The sequence below is a fragment of the Lasioglossum baleicum genome, chromosome 14 (genome assembly GCF_051020765.1).
Source record: "Lasioglossum baleicum chromosome 14, iyLasBale1, whole genome shotgun sequence".
Classification (NCBI taxonomy): domain Eukaryota; kingdom Metazoa; phylum Arthropoda; class Insecta; order Hymenoptera; family Halictidae; genus Lasioglossum; species Lasioglossum baleicum.
The window spans coordinates 6960302-6981427 of NC_134942.1; the positions used below are offsets into that span (position 1 = coordinate 6960302).

The 21126-nt window shown below is 46.5% G+C and overlaps 1 protein-coding gene across 4 annotated transcripts in view; it reads left to right on the plus strand.

The window, feature by feature from the left end:
• Positions 1-21126, plus strand: part of Bi (T-box transcription factor bifid) — a 120241-nt gene that overhangs the window by 15454 nt on the left and 83661 nt on the right. For all 4 annotated transcript variants that reach the window (XM_076438591.1, XM_076438589.1, XM_076438590.1 and 1 more), the window contains exon 2: positions 1144-1462. In XM_076438591.1, coding sequence (XP_076294706.1) covers positions 1144-1462 — 319 coding nt within the window. The remainder of the gene's footprint in view (positions 1-1143; positions 1463-21126) is intronic.

Here is a 21126-nt window from a genome sequence, read left to right on the forward strand (position 1 = left end):
ACGATTTTGTTAAACATTTGTGAGCCCCTGTGGAGTTAATAAAGGAAAAAATTATAAAAGACTGTAGGTGTAGATATAATATGTTCTAGGCGTTCAAGGCCTCGATCGCGAAAAATCGCGACTGGATCACGAGCTTCGATATTCCCGGATCGAACAGACGTAGCACCTTAAAAATAGAGTCTGACGCTGTCCAAGGGTTAACAAAGCAATCTATGCTCTGCAATTGTTCTCTCGGAATCGATTCGATTGATCGTGTCCGGAACGGCTCAAGAATCGCGTCGCGAAAAATTGGCTCGTGTCCCGCGCACGGTGGAAATCGTTGAATCGGTTTTGTTGCGGCGCTTCATTTACAAATGAGATTAATCAACCGTCTTTCAACGATGATTGCCGTGCGGTCCCGCGACGAGTCGGTAATATCGGCGAAACGCTCGCGCGCTCCCCGCGAAAATTGATACAATGCCCGATTGTTTTCGAACGCGTCGACATAAATCCGCTGGAACGAATGATTAATAATATTTTAATTAAGGAGCGCGGCAATTGTAATCGAATATTGCCAATTCGAGACCCAGCCGCTGCCGCCGCCGCTGCCGCTGCGATACGCCGAGCTCAACAGAGTTTATCGTTTAATCATATTAAATCGTTCAACACCTCGTTCGATAACACCGTGCCCTGCACCCTTCGCGATTTTATTTGGAAAATTTCCCATTCAACGGTAATCGGCGGTTTCTTTGTGAAACATCATTTGTAAGACGATATTCCACCGAATTTATCGAATTCACGAGCCGCTCGAACAATTTCTGTTTTGCGTAAAAATTTGCGGTCTAATAATGATTGACTGTTGATAGTGTGATTTTGTAAACGATTTGAAGAGTGTATTTTTTAGAAATTCCTATTTCACATGTATTAGGTTGGCAACTAAAAACCTTTTGTTTCGTAATTCTTTTATTGTATCGTTATAACCTCATGCATTGGGAAGCTCTGAATTTTGCGATTAATTTGATAGAAAATACTCGTGCTTGAAAAATACATATATAAATAACTCTGTTTGAGAAAATGTGGAGGTCGCGAACTTAGTTGCCAACCTAATATTTAAATACACGTGTACGACACAGAGGATAAATGAACATTGACGATTGTTTGCAGGATTAGGCCTCGGGCCCCACACCCCCGAAGAAGCAGCCGTGCTGGCGGCCGCAGCTGCAGCGTTGCACCACCACCACCAGGGTGGACCTGGTGGGCCTACGATGAGGCCGCTCAGGCCCCATCTACCCCCGGGGATGTTGCACACCTCGCCACATCCCCTGGCACCCCATCACCCTCTCGCCGGCCCTCACCCTGCTCTAATGCCACCACCGGAAGACGACGGTGTTGTTGATGACCCGAAAGTTACCCTCGAAGGCAAAGAGCTTTGGGAGAAGTTCCATAAACTCGGCACGGAGATGGTGATCACGAAAAGCGGCCGGTAAGTCCCACAACCCTTCAATCATTTCATCCTGGAGACTTTGCTGCAGAAATGGAATGGATCCACCACATAAATCCATAAAAACTTGTTCAATAAAGAGCTTTCAAATTCGTGCATAAAAATAGATTGTATTGCAACGGGCACAATTTTATCAAAAAGTGAGCTTGTCCGATTTTTGCAGCAAGGTCTTCAATTCTTTTCCTCCAACTATACGGTACCAAATTTCCAGAACTCTCGAAATGTAGAAATATCCGTTGTTATCTCCGGGAAATAATTTTATTTTCCATGGTCGCATGTAGAAAGCATCGAGGGGAGTTTAAAAAATCTAAATGAAATAATCCTTAACCCTAGTTAATTTAGAAAATAGTAATTTGTATAAGCAATTTTTAAATATTCGTCAGAGTCAGTCTGATGTCTCGGAAGGGTTAAAATCGCGTAGTCTTCGGACGTGATCGATTCGATCTGCGGCAGGTTTCGGGGATCGACCGCGATTTTCGGCGAGTGACGGCGTCAATCGCGAGAGGAGAGCGTCGCCTCTTGATAGAAGGCGACGATGCGACGTAAGGCAAGAGCCGTGAGAAAAATGACGGGCTACGACGGGCGAAACACGAGAAGTCAAGCGGGGCCCGCGAAACCGCAGGAAATCGCGTCGCGCCGTGCCGCGCCGGTCCCCCGGTTTGAGTTGGTTCGCGAATCGATGATATTTCGGTTCGAGGAAAACCGAGCGATCCCGGGACACAATGAATTTTCTCATTGGCGCGGCGTCTCTCGCACACGACCCCTTTTTCAAAAAGGGATCTCTGAGTTCAGCGGAGTTCAGAGTGTCTCCTTCACTGCGTATCCCCTAAAAAATTCAACGGTTCTATGGCCGCCGTGGCTCACCGACCGTATTGAAAGTTTGAAAAATGTTCTTCGATTGTAAACCCCCGAGTTTTATCTGTTTGGACGCGTCGCATCGGCGAGGGTGGAAGTTCGCGGGGCTAGTTCACGGGACGCGGACGAAACGAAGCACAAAGTAACGTCCGACGACAAACGAGGAAACAGCACGAGCTGTGGACGCACAGCCGTCACTGGGAAACTGTAATAGCACCGGGTACACGATTGATTACGAGCCGAGCGAAAGGGTGAGCATGTATGTTTACATATTTCATATGCGACACGTCCAGCTGAGTGTAAAAAGTTACGCGCGAGTCTAGCTGGATCGCGAGCCGTTTCGAACACGCTCTGTCTATACCTCGTGGCAGACGGATTTAGTGCGCGGGGGGCACCTTTCCGCTTTTTATGGCGCTCTCTTTCAAACGGCTGAATAATTGATCGGACTCTTCCTTCCGGACGACTCTCACGAAACGGAGCAGCCGTCCAGTCATTAGCGTCAATATGACGAGGAAGTATAGTAGAATCTTGCTATTTTTAAATTTCGGGCTCCGCGGGAAAGCTGCACTCTGGGCCCGCGGAGCGATCGCTCTAATCCGTCGATCACTATCGACATTGCGCTGAGAATCGCCTCGGAAAATATAGAGCGGAAAGAAATACATACGGAGGAAAATAAAATTCCTTTCTCAAGAAGAGAAAGAGTAGTTCTTTCGCGGTGGAATAAGCTAAAAAGAAGTTGAATTAGCTGCGCGCCGTCCCTCCAACGATATAGGCGCTTAAAGTTCAGAAACGAGTATCACATGGTAGCAGGGCCCCGAACGAACGGCAACCCCCACCACGATCCTCAGGCCCAAAATGGCAACGGTGACGATTGTAGTTAAAAACGAAAGTGAAGAAGACGGAGCGCAGGCTGGCATCGAGTAGCGCCGTGCCGTAGCAAAAACCTCGGGGACCCGGGGCCCAACCGACGAAAATGAGCAGGGGGCCGTGGCTCCGCTCTAAATCAATCTCCATCGATAAATAATAAGCAGTCGAGTTAAGGCTGTCCCAGAGGGGCGCAGACGACGATCACGGATAATTACACGCGCGGAAATTGTGCCTGGCCCAATCTGCGTCCGGTGGTCTACGTCTCAATACGGTGAGGCCCTTCGCAAGGAGGCCCCCACTCCTCTTTCCGGTGGTGGGTTCCTGACCTACCAGGAGCGCCACGCATCGAGCCCGGAGGGTCCAGGACTCGGTCTGGAATCGTCCAGGACTCGCATAATACCCGGGGCCTCGGAAACAGGGGGTGGAGGGAGGGAGGGCCTAAGTATAGGGCTGGCTTAACGATGTTTGTTTTATACATTGGCAGCCTGTTCACGAACCTGTAATCTGTCTAAACGAGATATTACCCGGGCCCATCGCGAACACGGCCCCGGTGGGTGTGGGGCCCGGGGACAGGGGTTTCGGTGCTCGTGGGCCAGCGGGCCCCGAAATTGCCCCACCGGAGCCACAAATTGCTGCCCATTCACCAGTTCCGCTGCGCCACGCCGCGCTGTGCGTGGTCGTGTTTGAGATTTCTGAACGGAGAGACGCGATGATCTCTCTCTCTCTCTCTCTCTCTCTCTCTCTCTCTCCTCTCGTTTCTTTCCTCGAAACGATCTTACCACGATTAATGAGCTGCTGAGTCTCCATTAGAATCATCTGCACCAGACATATGTAGTCTGTGGTGCGTCACCGGAATCGTCGATACTTCTCCTCTATTTTTCAGTAAAATTCTACTCGTTAGGGTCTCGCACATTTTTACATATTCCTGATAATTAGACTGTTGATCTTTATGCAATATAAAAATGTTCTATGTACATTCATCGTGGAAAGCAGGAATAAAATAAAAATTCACTTCATCCCTTAATGACTTTGTTACATTAAAAATGTTATATTTCACCCAACCAATTTCTTCATAAATGCATAGAGATCCGCAGACTACTGATGACAATCAGGCCGTAGCTGGTTTTTCCACAAGTAGAAAGAGATTTTTGTGCAGCGTCGTACGGCAGCACCAACACAATTGAACCTTCGGAAGCAGTAGAATGGCGACTAGATTAGCACGCGCCGTTCCAGTCGCGTCGAATGTTTCTGCGAACTCGCCGCGTAAAAGGATTCGCAGCCGATGACGATCGTCTATCCTACTCGGCCGGTGATCGTCGCGTCGTTTCGCTCGCCTCCGTATTTAGACTATAAAGGATCACTAATTGGCCGGGCTCTCGGTCGCGCGCATTAAATTTCAAAACAGTTTATCAGCGGTGGAACAACGGAACGCTTAAATGAGTCAATTAGACAGTGAGTGAGCACACGCGCGGGACGGAGGGAGCTATAGCCAGCGAGAGAGTGAACGAGTGAGCGGCGTAAATAAAGAGAAGTTTCTGACGATTTGATGCGGTTAGCGGGGCCCGGTGTTTGCAGTCGTTTAACGCCCGCTTTATGGGACTTGATTTCTCGGATTTTTATAATCGAATGAACTCGCCGCGGGACCGGCTAACCAGAAAGCCGCCGCCCGGCCCGCGCGGACCAATAAAATCTTTGCGCAACCTGCACATTCTTTCCCTTCAGCTACAGCTTCCTTGCCGGAGAAAACAGAGAATTTATATTTGCATCGCTATATCGTAATTATTGGTTAACCCATTGCAGTCGGAGTTCATTTCACATGAGAATTAAACATTTCTTTCAATCTGGAATAACTCTATTTTTCATTTTATGGATATGAAATTGATGTAATACTGGTAGAAATTTTAGGATACTTCAGTATATACTTTAATACTGTTATCGACAACTAAATTGACGGGTTGAATTTGATATTTGACCATTGATCCCCGTAAGTACCAGAAAATTGAAGTCATTTATTCCAGGGTTTGAAAGAATTGTGGAACTTGTTAAGAGGCTCCATTCAAAACGTAGAATTCTCTTTAGAAATGTGTAAAATATAGAACGGCGGCGCCGAGAATTCGAGGATTTTTATTACCCGTTCGAAAGGATACTTGTTGCACACATTGTTCCGGAACGCCAGAGCTAATCTCGCTGACGAAGCGTATTTGTGACACAATGGGGACTCGTTTTTTCGAAAGAACGGCCATTAAACGGTTTCGACGGATTCCTCAATTTAATGGGCTGGCTCGCGAAGTTCCCCGGAGGAGGAGAAGATAAAGATTATCGTGGAGCTCGTGCTTAAGGTACGAGGATAGAGGCGGTTGCGCAACAGAACTCGACATCACGCCTATCGCGCGATGAAATATGCAAGTTCACATTTGACGTCTAAACTCGTACTTATCGTTAACACTTTTCGTCGCTGTTATCGTCGACGAATGTTAATTTCCGCGTTCGTTTTGTCGGGTAACTGCCACTTAAAGGAAACCGAAGGGGAACGAGGGTTGGGAAACACCCACACGATGTTCAATGACTATGCGATTGGACGTGATACATACTTCGTTTCAACGAGCTACGTCTCGAATGTGGCTCGTCGTTACATTTCGAAGGTGACACCACCACGTTTCACCAACGTTTTCTGTACATAATACTATAATCGCTAGAACTTTATGACAAGAATGAGCAGGTGCCACTTAAACCAGTACACAGATTAACGGAATTCGATGAGAATATCAATTAGCCTGGTCGAATAATTTGCAATCATTGAAATGATAAAAATTCATTTGTGGAGGAGGATAGAATCAATTTCGTTATGCAGTTATTGTATTGAAAATTAGGAACACTTCCAATAAATTAAGTGTTGCCATACAATAAATTTAGTGATGCCATTATTATATTGTACAAATTGCAATCACAGAGGACCACGAGAGTGAAAATTTGAGAGAATAAAATTTCGAACCGAACACCTGTGTTGTTCAGTCGAGAACAAAATTACAAAAATCCATTTATGGATTAGAAGAATAGAAATAAGGGACAAACCCAATAAAAAAATTTCCCCAGATAAAAATGACAACATGTTAAAGGAAGAAGAAGAACTAACGATAAAATATTACTGAAAGGTGTGTTCGCAGATTTTAGTGTTTTGTTTACAATTTTAACTATAACACCAGATGTTCGGTCAATGAAAATCGAATCGAACACATTTGTTGTTCAACCGAGATTGTGCGAGCGGGGTTCGGAGTGAATATCGAGCAAGCAACCTTGTCGCGAGGCGATCTCGAAGGTGTTTCCAGGGCTCGGCAGGCTCGCAGGTGCGTCACACGGGGTGATCGAACAGGACGATTAAAGAATGGTAATTCCGCGTCAGAGTCAAGGCTGAAGTCGTCACCTTTGATAGCTCGCGGCAGAGAACACGGACACGCGGGACAACCGGGCGCGATCAGGCAAACACGCGATATATCCACAGCCGCAGCTCCGCCCCGCTCGCTCTCGTTTCCGATGGAATTATTACGTGAACCCGTCCGCGCAGCGACGATTAGATTATTCGAGTGGCGGACACACACCGAGCGCCCTCGATCAAAAGCAAATCGCATCGATCCGGACGCGATACGCACGCGAACGCGTACACACGGAAACCACCCCCGTTTCAGGGACCACGACTGTGCGTGATATGGATATCATTCCGAAACTTGCGCGAGGATTCGATAAGATGTCCGCCATCGATTCGATTCTTAGTGTGCTTCGTACCAGGAAAGTTTCAATTTTGCCGAACCTCGTGTGAGAAATTTAGGGAATGATTTCCAAGTTAGAAGGTTTAGTAGACTTCACGAAAAAATCAGTACATGAAATTTGAAACAGTGAAGCAGTTGAAAAAAATTGTTGAGAATATCAACGCACTATTTTCATCTCGTCGAGGTCGTCGAGAAGAGCGACAAAAATCCTCAGTCTACCCGGAGACCTCGCATCGAGACTTGCTTTCCACACGGAGCGGAGAGATTGATTCGCCGCGAAAATTTTCCCCGACTCGCGGGAGGGCTCTGAAAGGGGGAAAAAGGCTAAAAAAGAATCAGTGTTCGGGTGCAACAAGGTCACGCATCATCGGTCGAAAAATCGCGGTTGTTCGTCGTTCCCCCGCCCTTCAGCGAGCACTTCAGCCCCGTTGAAGGGTCTGGGCACACACGGAGCGTGTACCCTGCGTGCCCCTTGGTCCCCTCGCCCCGTACCTGTGGCTTGGTCCGGAATCGGTGTGTGCTCTTGTCCCCCCTTGCACCTCGGCAGCCCGCGATTGGGATCAGTCTCTGTCGCTCTCGCTGGTTTCTGTTGGGAGAAAGGAAGACAGAAGAGACTGAGAATCTCTCTGTTCTGTCAGCAGAGAAAGAGAAGAAGGAAGGGGGTCTCTGGTTGCGTCTTCGTCGGTGTCGCAGGGTAACGCATGTGTTCAGTTTCTCTCCCTCTCTCTCTCTCGGTTTCTCTCTTGTCCTGTCTCTCTGTCGGCCGCGAAGGGAACGCTTTCTGTGTTCAGGGTCGGTCTCCGGCGGTTGTCCCGCGCGCGTGTGTCAGGCAAGAGAGAGCGCCGCGCCGGGGTCTGGTAATTAGCCGTAGTGGCCTGAGCGCGCCTGAAAATGCGCTCTGCGATTGTGGTGGAAGTGTCAGAGTATCGTACACGCCGCGCCGGCCCGAGAGAGCCGTGTATCGACGTTTCCTTCGCCCCCGCGAGCCGAGGGAGCCTTTCAAAGCGACACCCCCTCCGCGCACCCACCCCCGTCAGCACACGAGCACAACCACCCTCATCCCCCGACACACAGCCCCGGCAGCAAAGCATCCTTTCGTTTTTCACCCGGTTCTCTCTCTCTCTTTTCTCTCTCCTACTACTTCTACTACTACTACGACTACTCCTCCTTTTTTCCTCTCTATTTTTCTCTGCGCCACTGTGTGCGCGCGTGTCATCGCGAACCACCCCTTCCTCTTCGCACACCCTCGCAAACCCACGCTCTCTCTTCCCCCCTCTCTCTCTCTCCCTCTCTCGATGTACGATGTACGATGCACTGTCTCTCCAAGCTGCAATTCCCACGTGGTGTCGACCCCGGGATATCGAGGTGTTCCTGCACTGTCAACCGGCGAGCGAGATGAACGCGGTAAGTGCCGGCTACTTACGGGGCTTCCTGGTTTCTTCCCCGGCAATCGATGTGCTGCTTCACCACCTCTTCGAGCTCTTTTAGGTTCGTGCACTCTGATAAGGTTTTGGGAGTGTAGAACAGTTTTCAAATAAACTTCGTGCCATAACGGCAACATTAAATCGATATAAACAGTGGATGTTATAACGTTGCGAAATCATCACAACCGATTGCAACACGAGATCACGCGGAACATGTTTTACACACATCGTAATGCACACGTGTTATCGATTATTTAAATACAATTGTTATCGGTCGAGTTAGGGTGTACGTAGTATTTTTAACCCTTCCGCTCTTAATGTATCGTTCATTTTTCCTGCGATGTTTCTGCATGACCTAGTGAATGTGGTCACGAATGGGTGAAATGATACTGAATCAATTTTAACACTGAACCTACCACTGCCAGGCAAATAAGCGGTCTTAGATTTTTAATTTTATAATTATTGAAACGATGACGTTGCTTACATGGAAATTGATTCGATAAATTTATTTATCCAAGCACGTATTGCAATAAAAATTGCATAAAATCTAAATAGAAAGAACCTTGTCATTTTTATCAGAATGAACATTTTAATCGCATTCAGTGCTCGGTGGGTTTAGTGTTAAACGAGCTCCAACTGAACAAATTAACAATATCAAAAATTCCAGAGAAAAATCAAATTTCATGAAATAACTAAAAAGTTAAAATGTACGACAATGTCCATCGACCTATATTTATAAAAGTGGTCTGTCATATATTTCTTGTTTCGAGAAAGGAAAGGATGCTAACACTAAATGAATTCCATAACGGTTCATTTTTGACATCTCATCTTTTTTTTAATTTTCACGTAGACCACTTTCATAATTCTGGGTGCAAGTAATTCCGTCCATATTTTCCGCCAGAATTTTTTCGACCGTGACGAAGAAGAATGAAATTTCGACAGTGTCCCCGTACAGGTCATTGAACCTTCGTGCCACCCCTCGCGCAAGGGTTTGCTCCTCGGTGTCGTCCCCCACCCTGGTTATTGGGAATGATATCTGGCGATAAGGCAACGCTTGCGCGTTTTCCAGCAGACTTGCGCGACATTGTCGTTCCGGGCTCCGCCCCAATTTTCATCGCCCTTTCTCTCTCTCATTTCCGATTTTCGCAGTGAGAACGCCCTGTTGCTCGCGCGACAGTCTAATTTCAGTTGTATTACAGTTGGTGGGACATGCGCGAAGACGAGTCGAACAAGGCGGAAAAACGCGGTCTCGATAAATAGACGAAACGCGCGGTGACCGACGCACAAGGTTGGTTGCTCGAGTCCGGTCGTTAATAGCCGGTAATTAGGTCCTGTCGACTTCGCTGAATATTTATTTACTTCCATACTTATGCGAGCCGTTCAACATAGATATGTGGCATAACAATTAGCTCATGAAATACGATTCGCGCTGGAGGTCGGGGGAACAAAGCGTCCAATTTCTCCAACATTTATTCGAATCATCTACACGAGAAAAATCTGTACCAAATGATTAGAGTCCCCTAAGAAAATAATTAAAAGTAAAGAAGTTCTGTAATTGCATTAGTAGTGTTTCACAGAGATATACCCGCAGTGGAAGGGGTTTTCGTTTTTCTTAGATCAATTCTTTACTGTACAACGTTTGGTATAATACATTTCCAAACGTATTGAAAACAAAATACGAATATTTACTTACGAATTTTCTTACGAATTATACACCAGATACATAATTGTATCAACTTTCCCCTGTACTATTTATCTGCGGACTCGGAATTCTCAAGGTTTTGATCGGGAATTGATATTGAATTGGCGATTTTTCGAATGGGAGGGTTCGACGAGCCGATCGATATACGGTCGGGGAATAAAAGAGGGAATTTTGAATCGCGAGCATAAGCCCTGGGAAACAGGTGCATGAAAAGCTGGCTGAGTCACGGTCTGAAAAGCTGACGAAATCAATGGCAGACAGTCATCCCGCGCCACGCTCATTCTCGCGCCGAGGTAATCGTTCGAAACGGAGCACGGAATTCGACGAAAACAAGGCGAGAACATTTAGCGAATGGTAAACGAATCTGGCCGCTAATTGGCTTCGACTAGCGAGCGCTGTCTGCTAAAATATATCATTCGATGCGTATTTATTTCGCGAGTGGGTACCTTTTTTTATACTTTCGCTCGTTCGGTTTGTCTTACGAGAACAGGGAGCACAGAGGAGTGGATTCGCGTTGCGAGACTGGCTACTCGGTACGCGCACTCAATTATTTACTGCTTATCGACGCGTTGTATCCTCTGCCTCGCGGTAGCCTGCAATTAAACGTCTCGTCGTCGAATGCAACAAGTTTCTTGCACTTTGCATGCGGTGTACCGGATCCGCCACCCCGCGCGACAGTTGCAAGACACTGAATTATATGTATACGTTTTATTTTCCCGTTTCCATCAATTTTTCACGGACCAAATAGGAAGCTATTTCTGCGGGGGAAAAATGTGAATAGAAATGTACAGCGTGTATAAAAAATTAATGGTCATTCTTGAGGTGAATCTACACCTCCGGATCGGTGGATATTTGTAAGAAAATATACTAACAAAAACAATTGTTGTTAAAATTGCTTTTTACATCAACACCTTCCACTCATCCAGAAAAGTAAGTTTGAAAGAAGGCACATGTCGCAAACAAATAGTTATTGAGATGTAAGTTGTTGAAGTTTTTGCAAAATTTGATTGTGTTAAGTTATACGTATAGACAAAAGCCTACAACTACAGTCCACCTGACCGTGCCGATGAGACGGAACATAATAGTGTGCGTGCCTCGAGAGCAAACGAAATTTAAAGGGACATTCGTCGATAGGCCCGTACCAAAAGAGTGATCGTTTCCCTGTCCATTCGAATCATAAATTTGAAGTTGCAAAATGTGAAAGAATACCTTATATTCATTGTTACACATAAGAATATTAATCCTACATTATAAGTACGTAGACTGCGGATTTTTGTGCAAAATAAAAATGTTTTCCATTGATTGTGGTAAGCAGGAATAATATAAAAATTGATTTGGTTCCTTTTAACGACTTTGTAACATTAAAAACACCATTACACTATTCTTGAATTCTTAAAATCTATTCCCGTTTTATATTTCATCGAACCAATTTGCATGTCCAAATGGAACATAAGTTGTTGATTTCACGTGTAGAGCAAACATGGGTGAATTATTATCCTAGTTTCTTTTGTGCAACTATTCTTGAGGAGCGTACGAGGGTTAAAGAGCGTACGAATACTGTATATCTCAATAATTATTTGTTTGCGACATATGGCTTCTTTCAAACTTTTTCTCTTCTGACTGAGTGGAAGGTGTTCATGTAAAAAACAACTTTAACAACAATTTTCTTTGTTATAAACAATTTTGCGGCAAGATTCTCTTACAGATGTCCACCGATCCAGGGGTGTAGATTCACCCCTAAAACGGATGACCATTACTTTTTATACACCATGTACAGTGAACCACAGTAATAGTCGGACACTTTTAAAAGGACGACAACCTTTTCAAAATTGATTTTTAATGACGCTCACTCCCTAAAAATTTATTCGACGATAGTCAAACGAGAATCTCAAGAAAAGAAATAAATATTATGTATACTAGTATAGGAAGCATCGTTAGCACATGAATGATCTGAAGAACCCAAGACTCGGAGCACAAAGAAAATGATTTCGATACAATAAATGCAAACCGAGGAACTTTGAGCAACAAACTCGCAGAAAAAGCGGCGATTACGTGTCGCGAGAACACCGGCCCGGTGTCAATTACGGGAACGTCAGTCTTGCAAGAAGAACGCGCCGATAATTACGGAAATCGGCCGTCGTGTCGGCATCCAGTCGATCATCCTGCGAGACGGCGGCGGCGGCCGGAAACTGTCGATTCATTACCCTGCTGACATTATAACACTGTAACCTGCGTATGCGAATTGCTTCACAGAAGAAAGAAGTGTGCAAATTTGAACCCTCCTTGTTGTCTGGCCTCGTTTCTCCTCCCGGGATTCCTTCGATTCTCTTTCCCTTTTCGTTTCGCTGGAACTTTCGTGCGCACGAACGAAAGTATCCTTATCTTGGTCAGTGCTCACCGCGTCGCGTTTCAAGGCCACGTATGTACACGATTACGGAAGATAATGCGTGGTCGCATCGTCGAGTATCGGTCCGCACGCACGCGAACCCTTTTCATTCGCAGTCGGTGGGAAACTCGTTGGCCGTGGTTTCAAGCTCAATAAAACAGGGTGCATCCTTTAGGAAGATCTTTTTCAAAATAAATAAAGATCGTGATGTTTCTATTTTTTTTTTTATTGATACTACAATGTCTGTCGAATTTAACGCCCGTTGGTCTCGTTCAAATCGCAGCACCGGAAGTACTAGAAATAATTTTTCTAGCAGATTGAGGAGAGCAAGTTACCCCCTCTCTCTCTCTCTCTCTGCCAGTAGTAGTCACGTGACGTTGTGACGCATGCACGACAGTGGGGGAATAGTGTCGCAGAAGGGTAAGGGATATCCACACGATTTCTTTTGGGTATTCTGACAGGATAGGTGAATATTTATAGCCGTGGGTTTTTTTTGTGTTTACCAATCGGAAGAGAAATTTATTTGAAGATGTCGGGGACATTTTCAGCGGTACGTTTAATCGGTGACGCGGTCCACAGAGGCGGCCGCCGAGCAAGAAAGGCTGCCGCGCAGCGGTGCGATAAATTAGCCCCGGCGGTTACGGCAAGAAATAATTAGCGTCCCATTATCTGGTGCGCGTAATGCAGGCTCGCGAGCGTGTAAGTTACGCGTTGCGTCTCGAACCGACGATAACGGGGCGGGCCGTGTCGGAACGTCCACCTTCTATCTCGCAATTAGGCGCCGAGCTGCGACGAGATTCTCGCGTGGATGGGAAAATTCCAATGGTCACATGAAAAATGAAAATTGTGGAACACTTTCCGACCGATACGCGAAGAAATCGAGGTCTGCACCAGTTAGATCGACTTTCTCCAAGGATCACGACTACGGATTTTCTCGAGACACATGCTCGCGGTTGCACGGCCGATCGATCACCCCGTGGATCGCACTTGGATCATCCGGCATGGGGGATGCATCGGCTCGAATTCGACACGTGCTGTAGCAGATGATTACGTAGCGCACGGTGCACCGTGCGCGCATCGAGTGCAGGCTCATGCAACCGTCCAGCAGTGTTCTCGCTCGCACCCGAGTGCGCCCTTATCGATTTACGCGTAACCCCGCGACGCCTCGTCGATATTCCTAGAACAATGACGCGCCTCTCGCTCGCCGATACAATCCGTTCGGTTAATTTGTCCAAACCTTCTCCTCGAAACGCTGACGATGCGAAAAGAAAACGGTTCTCGATCATGTCGAAAAATTGCATACCAGGGGAGAGTTCGGTAAATCGAGTGGACCGGTTGCCGGGCCATTCAAATCCGGCGACTGTAAACGCGTTAACAGGACGAATCACTATGCTTTTGCGTCCGCACCACTCGAGGAACGCTGATGAGAACATGCTGCAACTGGAGCCTCTTGGTGGCCTATTCACGATGCAACAGATCTGCACGAGTTGAAACTGGGTAATTAGTACTCGAACCTTGTGGCGAGTGTGAATAGTGTTATGGTATTAGCTTTCTTGAACAGCCTCTCTTCAGCGAGGGGTGGCTGCTCTTCAAGCCATATTTAAATTTAACTGGTTACAATCTTCTTTTCGACAATTTCGATCGATAATTGAATTACAGAAATACATTTTCGTGTTAGACTTCTAGGATTTTCGAGAGTTCGAAACTCGAATGAAAATGGAAATTGAGAGAATCTTCAGGGGAGAATTTATTCTTGTATTATCGAACCTGCGAAAGTATCACACTTTTGTCCATTATTGAACCCACGAAGAGTGTCATTAAAAATACAAGAATGGTGTTAAAAAATTTAAAAAAAAATGGGAATAATGAGCGTTTTCGTCGAACGTCGATCATTGTCTGATGGTAGGGTCACGCGAGGCAATTACGCGGCCGAAAAGTCGAAGCAGCCGGGAACAGCGAGAGGTGCCATGTCGAAAGACCGATAAAAACGTTCCGTGGAACTGGCGTCGCAACGACGTGGTACATGTTCGATACGAGAAAGGAATTACGAGGGTTGAAGCCCGGGTCTAAGCGGTGCGCGTAAGGGCGCGCGACCGCTGAGAACACGTGTACAGGTTGCCGGTGTGTGCTGTGCGTGTATCCCACTTACCATTTATATTGATGTCCGAGCGAGTGTGAATAGATAACGACCGTTTACCGGGACGAGACCGCCTCTCTTTCTCATTCTCTCTTTCACTGTCCTGCTTTCTCCCTCTCTCACTCTTTCTCTTTCTCCCTCATTTTTTTTCTCGCTTTGTCTCGGGCTGGTTACGCCTATCAGCATATCTGCGAATATGTAACGCGGGTGTTACGAGCTCGTGCTGCTCGCAGCTCGTCCGACAGATTGTCCTCGACAGGATTTCTCCTCGCGAATCGTCGCCGCGCCCCTTATGCGATTCCCTGCAATTTCCAGCACCGATTTAGGGCGGTTATCTCTGGTAAAAGATCGCTAGACCATTCAAAATTCGAATCTGTTTATAAATGTATAAATGTGAATTTCTAAGCAATGGAAGTTCTAGTTCTAATATTATGGAGTAATCAAATTTGGCGCAGAGAAATAATAAATTTGAAGAAATAGTCTCAAATTAACAACCATTGCAGTTCAAAACGATTGAATCGAGAAATTGCATTTTGGTAAAAAGTTCTAAAAATTTGGTGATGAAGTGAAAATTCGAATCGAGTGGGGGGAGTGGAGGCGCGGACTTCGAGAAAATCGGGGATGGTTTGTGCAGGGGTGGTGGGAGGTAAGAAAGGAAGGAGGTCGCGGCGTCGGTGGTTGCCGGCCAATTTCTGAATGCAAATAACGCCGGTGTCGAAAGGGAGCTCGCGGATGAAAAGGTAGAGGCAGTATGCAAATAGAAAGCTGTTACGGCCGCCTTCTTTCGCCCTCTTTTCGACCTACACCCCTCGGATACAACTCGCCTACACCCCTTTCTTTTTTTCACCGAGTGTGCACGCGAGACGTGTGAATTCCATGTGAAATGCAACCAGATAGATGGAAACCGGTGGTAGTGGAGAGAGGAGGTGGGGGCAGAGGAACGGGATGTAGTGGGGTGGTTGGGTAGCAGGCTGCCACTGTAATAGAAAGAACGAAAAGCCGAAGGGGGTGAGAAAGCGAGAAAAGAGACCAGGGGCGGTGGGTGGCCCGCGGGCCCGAGGGGCGGAGAGCGAGATTTCTAGACGCACGAATTCATTTCGCTCGCCTCCGACCGCGACATTCTTCCTCTTGTCGACTATTCTTCTAGACGAGACCCGTCTTGGCGACACCCTTTTACTTTTCATCCCGTCGTCTTTTTCGCCCTCGCGAATTAATTGATATCGTCGTCGTAGTCGTCCTCCTCTCTGGCTTCTACTCTCTTGTCCGGCCCCGCGGTTCCCCGACGACACTTTTCCACCTTTGAGTTTCACACTTCTTGCCCCGGCAATTTTTCATTCTTTTTCTTTCGTACTTTCGAGGTTTTCGGCCGGCTTAAAGAGATTTGTTTCTTTAGCGAAGGGTCGCTGAAAATTTAAATATACCTTTTACCCCTTTCTTTGTTCTGCAACGTTTCGTAGTCTCGGGGAGGTTTATTTTTATCAGGGGCGGTGGAAATCGTTTTTTTTTTATATTTTCTCGACAACCTTCAATTGTATTGGCTCATTGATCATTTGATTTTCTAGTGCAGGGGTGGCTGAGAAATGTCACACGTCTCAGGGATGTTTATTTTTGTGAGGGCTAGTATGAACTAAGTTTTAAATATTTTCTCGACAACACCTTCAATTGTATTGGATCATTGATCATTTGATTTTCTAGTGCAGGGGTGGCTGAGATATGTTAACGTCTCAGGGATGTTTATTTTTATGAGGGCTAGTATGAACTAATTTTTTAATATTTTCTTAACCTTTTGAATTATTTATTGGATAAAAAAATGATGATTGCACCCTCATATATTTTACGGAACAGAACGGAAACGGACGTTCTGGAGAAAAAAAGAATGATTCGATCGGGACATTGTGCGCGTTACCCTGAAGTCCACGTGCACCGCAGCCCCGTTGGAACGCCACGCCGCGCCGGCCAAGTACTGAACTGGATCTGATCAATTACCCATTGCATGCGGGCAATTAATCTCGCGCTTTATCTAGAGGACTTTAATAGGTACCCCGCTATTCGCCAGCTGCCACAGCAGCCTGCACGGGCTGCGGCCGGCATACTTTTAACGGGGCTGCATTAATTCGACGCGTAGAATCCATCGACGTGTCGGTCTAATTTACCCTCGATTTTCCAATCAACCGTTTCCTCAAAACCACTACTGAAACCGTCTTATTTACCTCTTGATTATCTTCCTGGCGCATCAAAGTGTCTCAGATGGGAATTTAAACGACTCCCAGTTAGAATTAACCATGCTCAATCGCTTGAGTTTGACGATTTTAAAATGTTTCTCCTGATTTGTTGAGCGAGGAAATTATTTGTCCGGATTTGTTGACCAAGCAAAAATGTTTTCCCCGACTCGTTCAGAAGAAAAACCTTTCTGTCACTCTTTCTTCGTCGATCGGTGAAACACGAACAATGCAGAGACGAATTTCTTCGGAAATTTTCGCGGAACGATCGTCAACGGTACTTTCACCGGTCGTAGAAACTGCTCCATTCAGTCGTTACCCTAATTCAATAGTTCCATGGAACGCGGCGCGTACGGGAGTCGGCGGATGCCGGTGCACTTACGCAAACCCGACAACAATAGTTATCGATCGTAGCCCGCGATAACCGAAGAAACAGGTAGCAACGTCGTTGTCCATCGGCGCGGCGGCCGGCGAGCTCTGCCGGGCTTCGTGGAGAGCTCTGTGTAATTGAATTACCCGGTGAAAAAGAGCGAGATGGTAATCGAAGGATCGCGGACACCGATTTGCACTTTTCATCGGTGCGTGAAGCGACCGTGACGGGTGAAATTTCACGCGAAGACATAATTGCACGGTAGCCGGGAACGATTGTTCGTGGAGTGTGCCACACAGCTGAGAGGCTCTTTTTCTCTCTCTCTCGCTGTGTACGTGTGTGCGTTGTGTACGATTCGAGTTGTCCCTAGCACAGTGTGCCTCCCAGTGTTGTGTGTCGTGCGTTCTGTGGCGCATCTAGCCTCGGAACGTTCGTTCCCTTTCGTGTCCGGCTCTCCTTTTATCGTAGATCTTAATAACACGGAACGCTGCGAAATAATGCCCGGTTGGGCAAACGCCGATTCCACTGGCCACGTATTACGATACTAATCGCGGGATTATGCTACTCCGTGGGCCGAATGGACTTTAAATCGATACGATCCGGCGATCCGAATTAATTGACTCGTTTCGGCACCACCGTTACGTTTCGACGCTCCACGAAACACTCAGTTCCATCGCTCAATCATCTTCTGCATATGCATCTCTGAGAAACACAGCTTCTGAGGATTTCGAATTTTCTTACATTCCGAAGCTCTTTCATAGTTGTGTCAAATTACAGAAGAGATGATTAATTTCAATCTTTAGGGAAGAGCAGCTTTTGCGGATTTGCAATTTTTTCCATTTTATTCGGGAGCATTGATGAAGAGATTATTGATTTTCTGCATAGCCACTTCGGGAAAGAACAGTGCAGCAGCTTTTGCGGATCTGCAAGTTTTTTTTAGAAAGTTTTCTTAGCTTCTTAATAATTTGGTAGACTAGGGAAGTGGTTGTTAATCATTCGTTCAAGTCGTGACTGAACTATGCTACTCCAGATGACTTGTTGCTTCACCGTGAAATTGTTGTTCCCATGGGGAAGCTTGTCGAGAAATTCTCAGCTCTTCATCATTGCATTTTTAAGGACCATTAATATTATCCTCTCGGTTAAAGTGTTTTGTGATCCTTGATCTTATAACTCGTGGCTGGGTAGATCGTCGGAGATGAATAGGAGATGTGATGCACTTTCTTTCGAATACGATCTTTCAACCAGTCGCTTAATTATTGGTGCCGAAAATAAAATCGTGTTATTATCTTATGGAACAGAAACATTTTCATTAAAATTGACAGTTCAACAACGCAGAAACGTTCTTTCCGAAGAACGATTTTTACCCGATTAGCTCGAGTGTTCGTAAAGGGAGAGACGAAGAGGCTGCCGGCTCCAGTCGACCGTTAACGCTCCACGTCTTTCTGTTTCAAGCCCACCCGGTACATATTGATCCCGTCATTATAATTCAGAAGAGGTCTCCGCATTTTTCGCACCTTCGGGTCGGGCAACCACTACCAAGAAGCGAGGATCAATAACCGGGCATTTGTTTCCGAAGCTAACCCACTTAAATCCGAGATGCGAGCACTCGCCGTGAGGTAGCTGAGGGCTTGCAATTTCGCGGTCTGTGGATCCGCTATGAAGCTCTTTACTTCTTGGATCTAATTTCGCTTTCTACGTCGAGTAGCAGGTTTTCTTATTGAGTTGTCAAGCTTAGGGTACATCCCGGTAGCAATTCAAGGTCGAGGTACTAACCTGTGGCAACTTTGCCAAATTAAATCTCGCGATTTAAAAGAAATCATTAGAGCAACGGATCTCCAGATCTCAACGGATCCTAGATTTTAGCAATTAGGGGATGAAATCCTTTAGAGTCCCACTAGAAATCGAGTGAAAGTCTGTAAATTCCAAATCGAATCTCGCACTGGAACATGTCGCTGCATCGATCAGTTTCGAGAGTGAGTGAATAGGAGAGGGGATCGGTTTCCGGGCTTCCAGAGGACACCCGGTATACCGATGACCGATCTCCGGGTTTCTCACACCTCGGCCAGCCCGGAGGACTAATAAGAAATCGTATAAGGCCGAGATCGAGACGCTAGAGCTTCACCTTTTCACACGGACGAGCGACGGCCCGTTCGTTCCATGCTCGTGTGCGTGAGTCCGTGCGTGCGTGCGTGCGTGGATCGGGCCTGGACGGGTTAATATAATGGTGAGCCGTGGCGTGTGTAAACCATAAGAGATAATGTAACAGTGGAAGTTCGGCTGGCGCCACTCGTTATTTATACAGTGTGTTCAGGCCGGGAGGGAGCCGCCGCGCCGTTCGCCAGCTATCACCGGGGGGATGAAGCCGGTGGAGACGCCCACTAAATTATTATTTGTTCTTGGCGAGTCATAAACGCCCGAAATTATACCGGGTCGACCGACGAAGGGAATTTCGCCCGGGCAACCTTGAGAGAGACCCACGAGATCCCGAGTCCCGAGAAAATCGAACGATCTCTCGACCAGGACCGTTTTCAGGGAACGATTCGTCCTCACGCCCCTCCACAACTCGTTTCTACCGAATCGTTACGCTCATTCATCCCATCGTTTCCACTGTTGTTCCAATCGTGGTCCGACCGATCGATCCGTTTAACCCTTTAATTCAACCCTTGTAGCAATTTCATCGCGTTCCTCGTCGATTCTGAATAAATTTTCTGACCACCAATGTCTTACACCTCATCTTATACGGTGCAAACGAATTGAACAATTTTATACCTGTCTCACTTCATCTCAGATTTTCATTTCTGATAGAGCTGTTCACGAAGGTGATCGTTTATATTCCAGTCACATTTTTTAGCATTGCGTCGGTTTAATAAAATCGTGAATTTTAATAAAATCATGTAATAAAGTCATCAATTTTAATAAAAGCATGTAATAAAATCATTTATTACACAATCACTCAATAATATCATTTATTACACAATCGTTTAATAAAATCATTTTTGTTACACAGTCATTTAATAAAATCATCAACTTTAATTAAATTGTCAATATGCAGCCGAGCAAATGAAATCTTGAAAAACAGAGGATCGAGGGAATGATTAAGAAATCGACTGGAGACGATGGCCGGTGGTTTGCACGGTGAACCAGTAATTAGTGATGAGCGTCGAGTAGCAGTGTCCCTAGATTCGTGGAAACGTGCGATGGTCGAGCGTCTGTAATTTCGTGGTGGGTTTCTAGTATGTTTCGGAATCGCGTGGAAGCTGTGGGGGCCTCATGAATATTCGATTAGCCGCGTTTCGTCGATGATCGGGCCCAATCATTCCGCGGCGGACACGTCGCTCGGTCTCCGGGCCCCGATACGGCGAGTGTTATTTTGTTGAGGGAGAGGAGATTTCTTTCGTGAACGGGCGCGCGGGTCTGGTAGTCTCGCATGAATGAGAGAGGCGGGTAATTATTGTCCTCGGGCGTGAAAGGTGGACCTCGGGATCCCCTTTCAACCGTTCAAGTGGATACGCTGCGCCGAGCCGAGCGGAGCGGAGCAGAGCCGAGCGGGTCTTTGTGGAACTGATGCATGCGGACGTGAATCATTTTTCAGAAGACCTCGCGTTCGGGGAAATTTATTTCGCCAACCCTAACTGCGATATTCCGCGCCGGATCGGAGCAAAGTTGAACAGAGCCAGCCAGGTTGAAGCCTGATGCATTCAGAGTGGGATGTGCTCATTTTTCTTGAGCCCTTGTGTCCAGGGAAATTTATTTGAGCAACGCAGGGTCAAGCGGAGTCGAGCACTGTCATGTAGTGAAGCGGAGCCGCGACTCACCTACGCTAACGAAATGTAAATGGTGAATTAGTATTCCGTCTACCTGGACAGAGGTTATGCCCAGCAGCCGTGCGCGGGGTACCCCTCGAATATTAATTTCATAATTT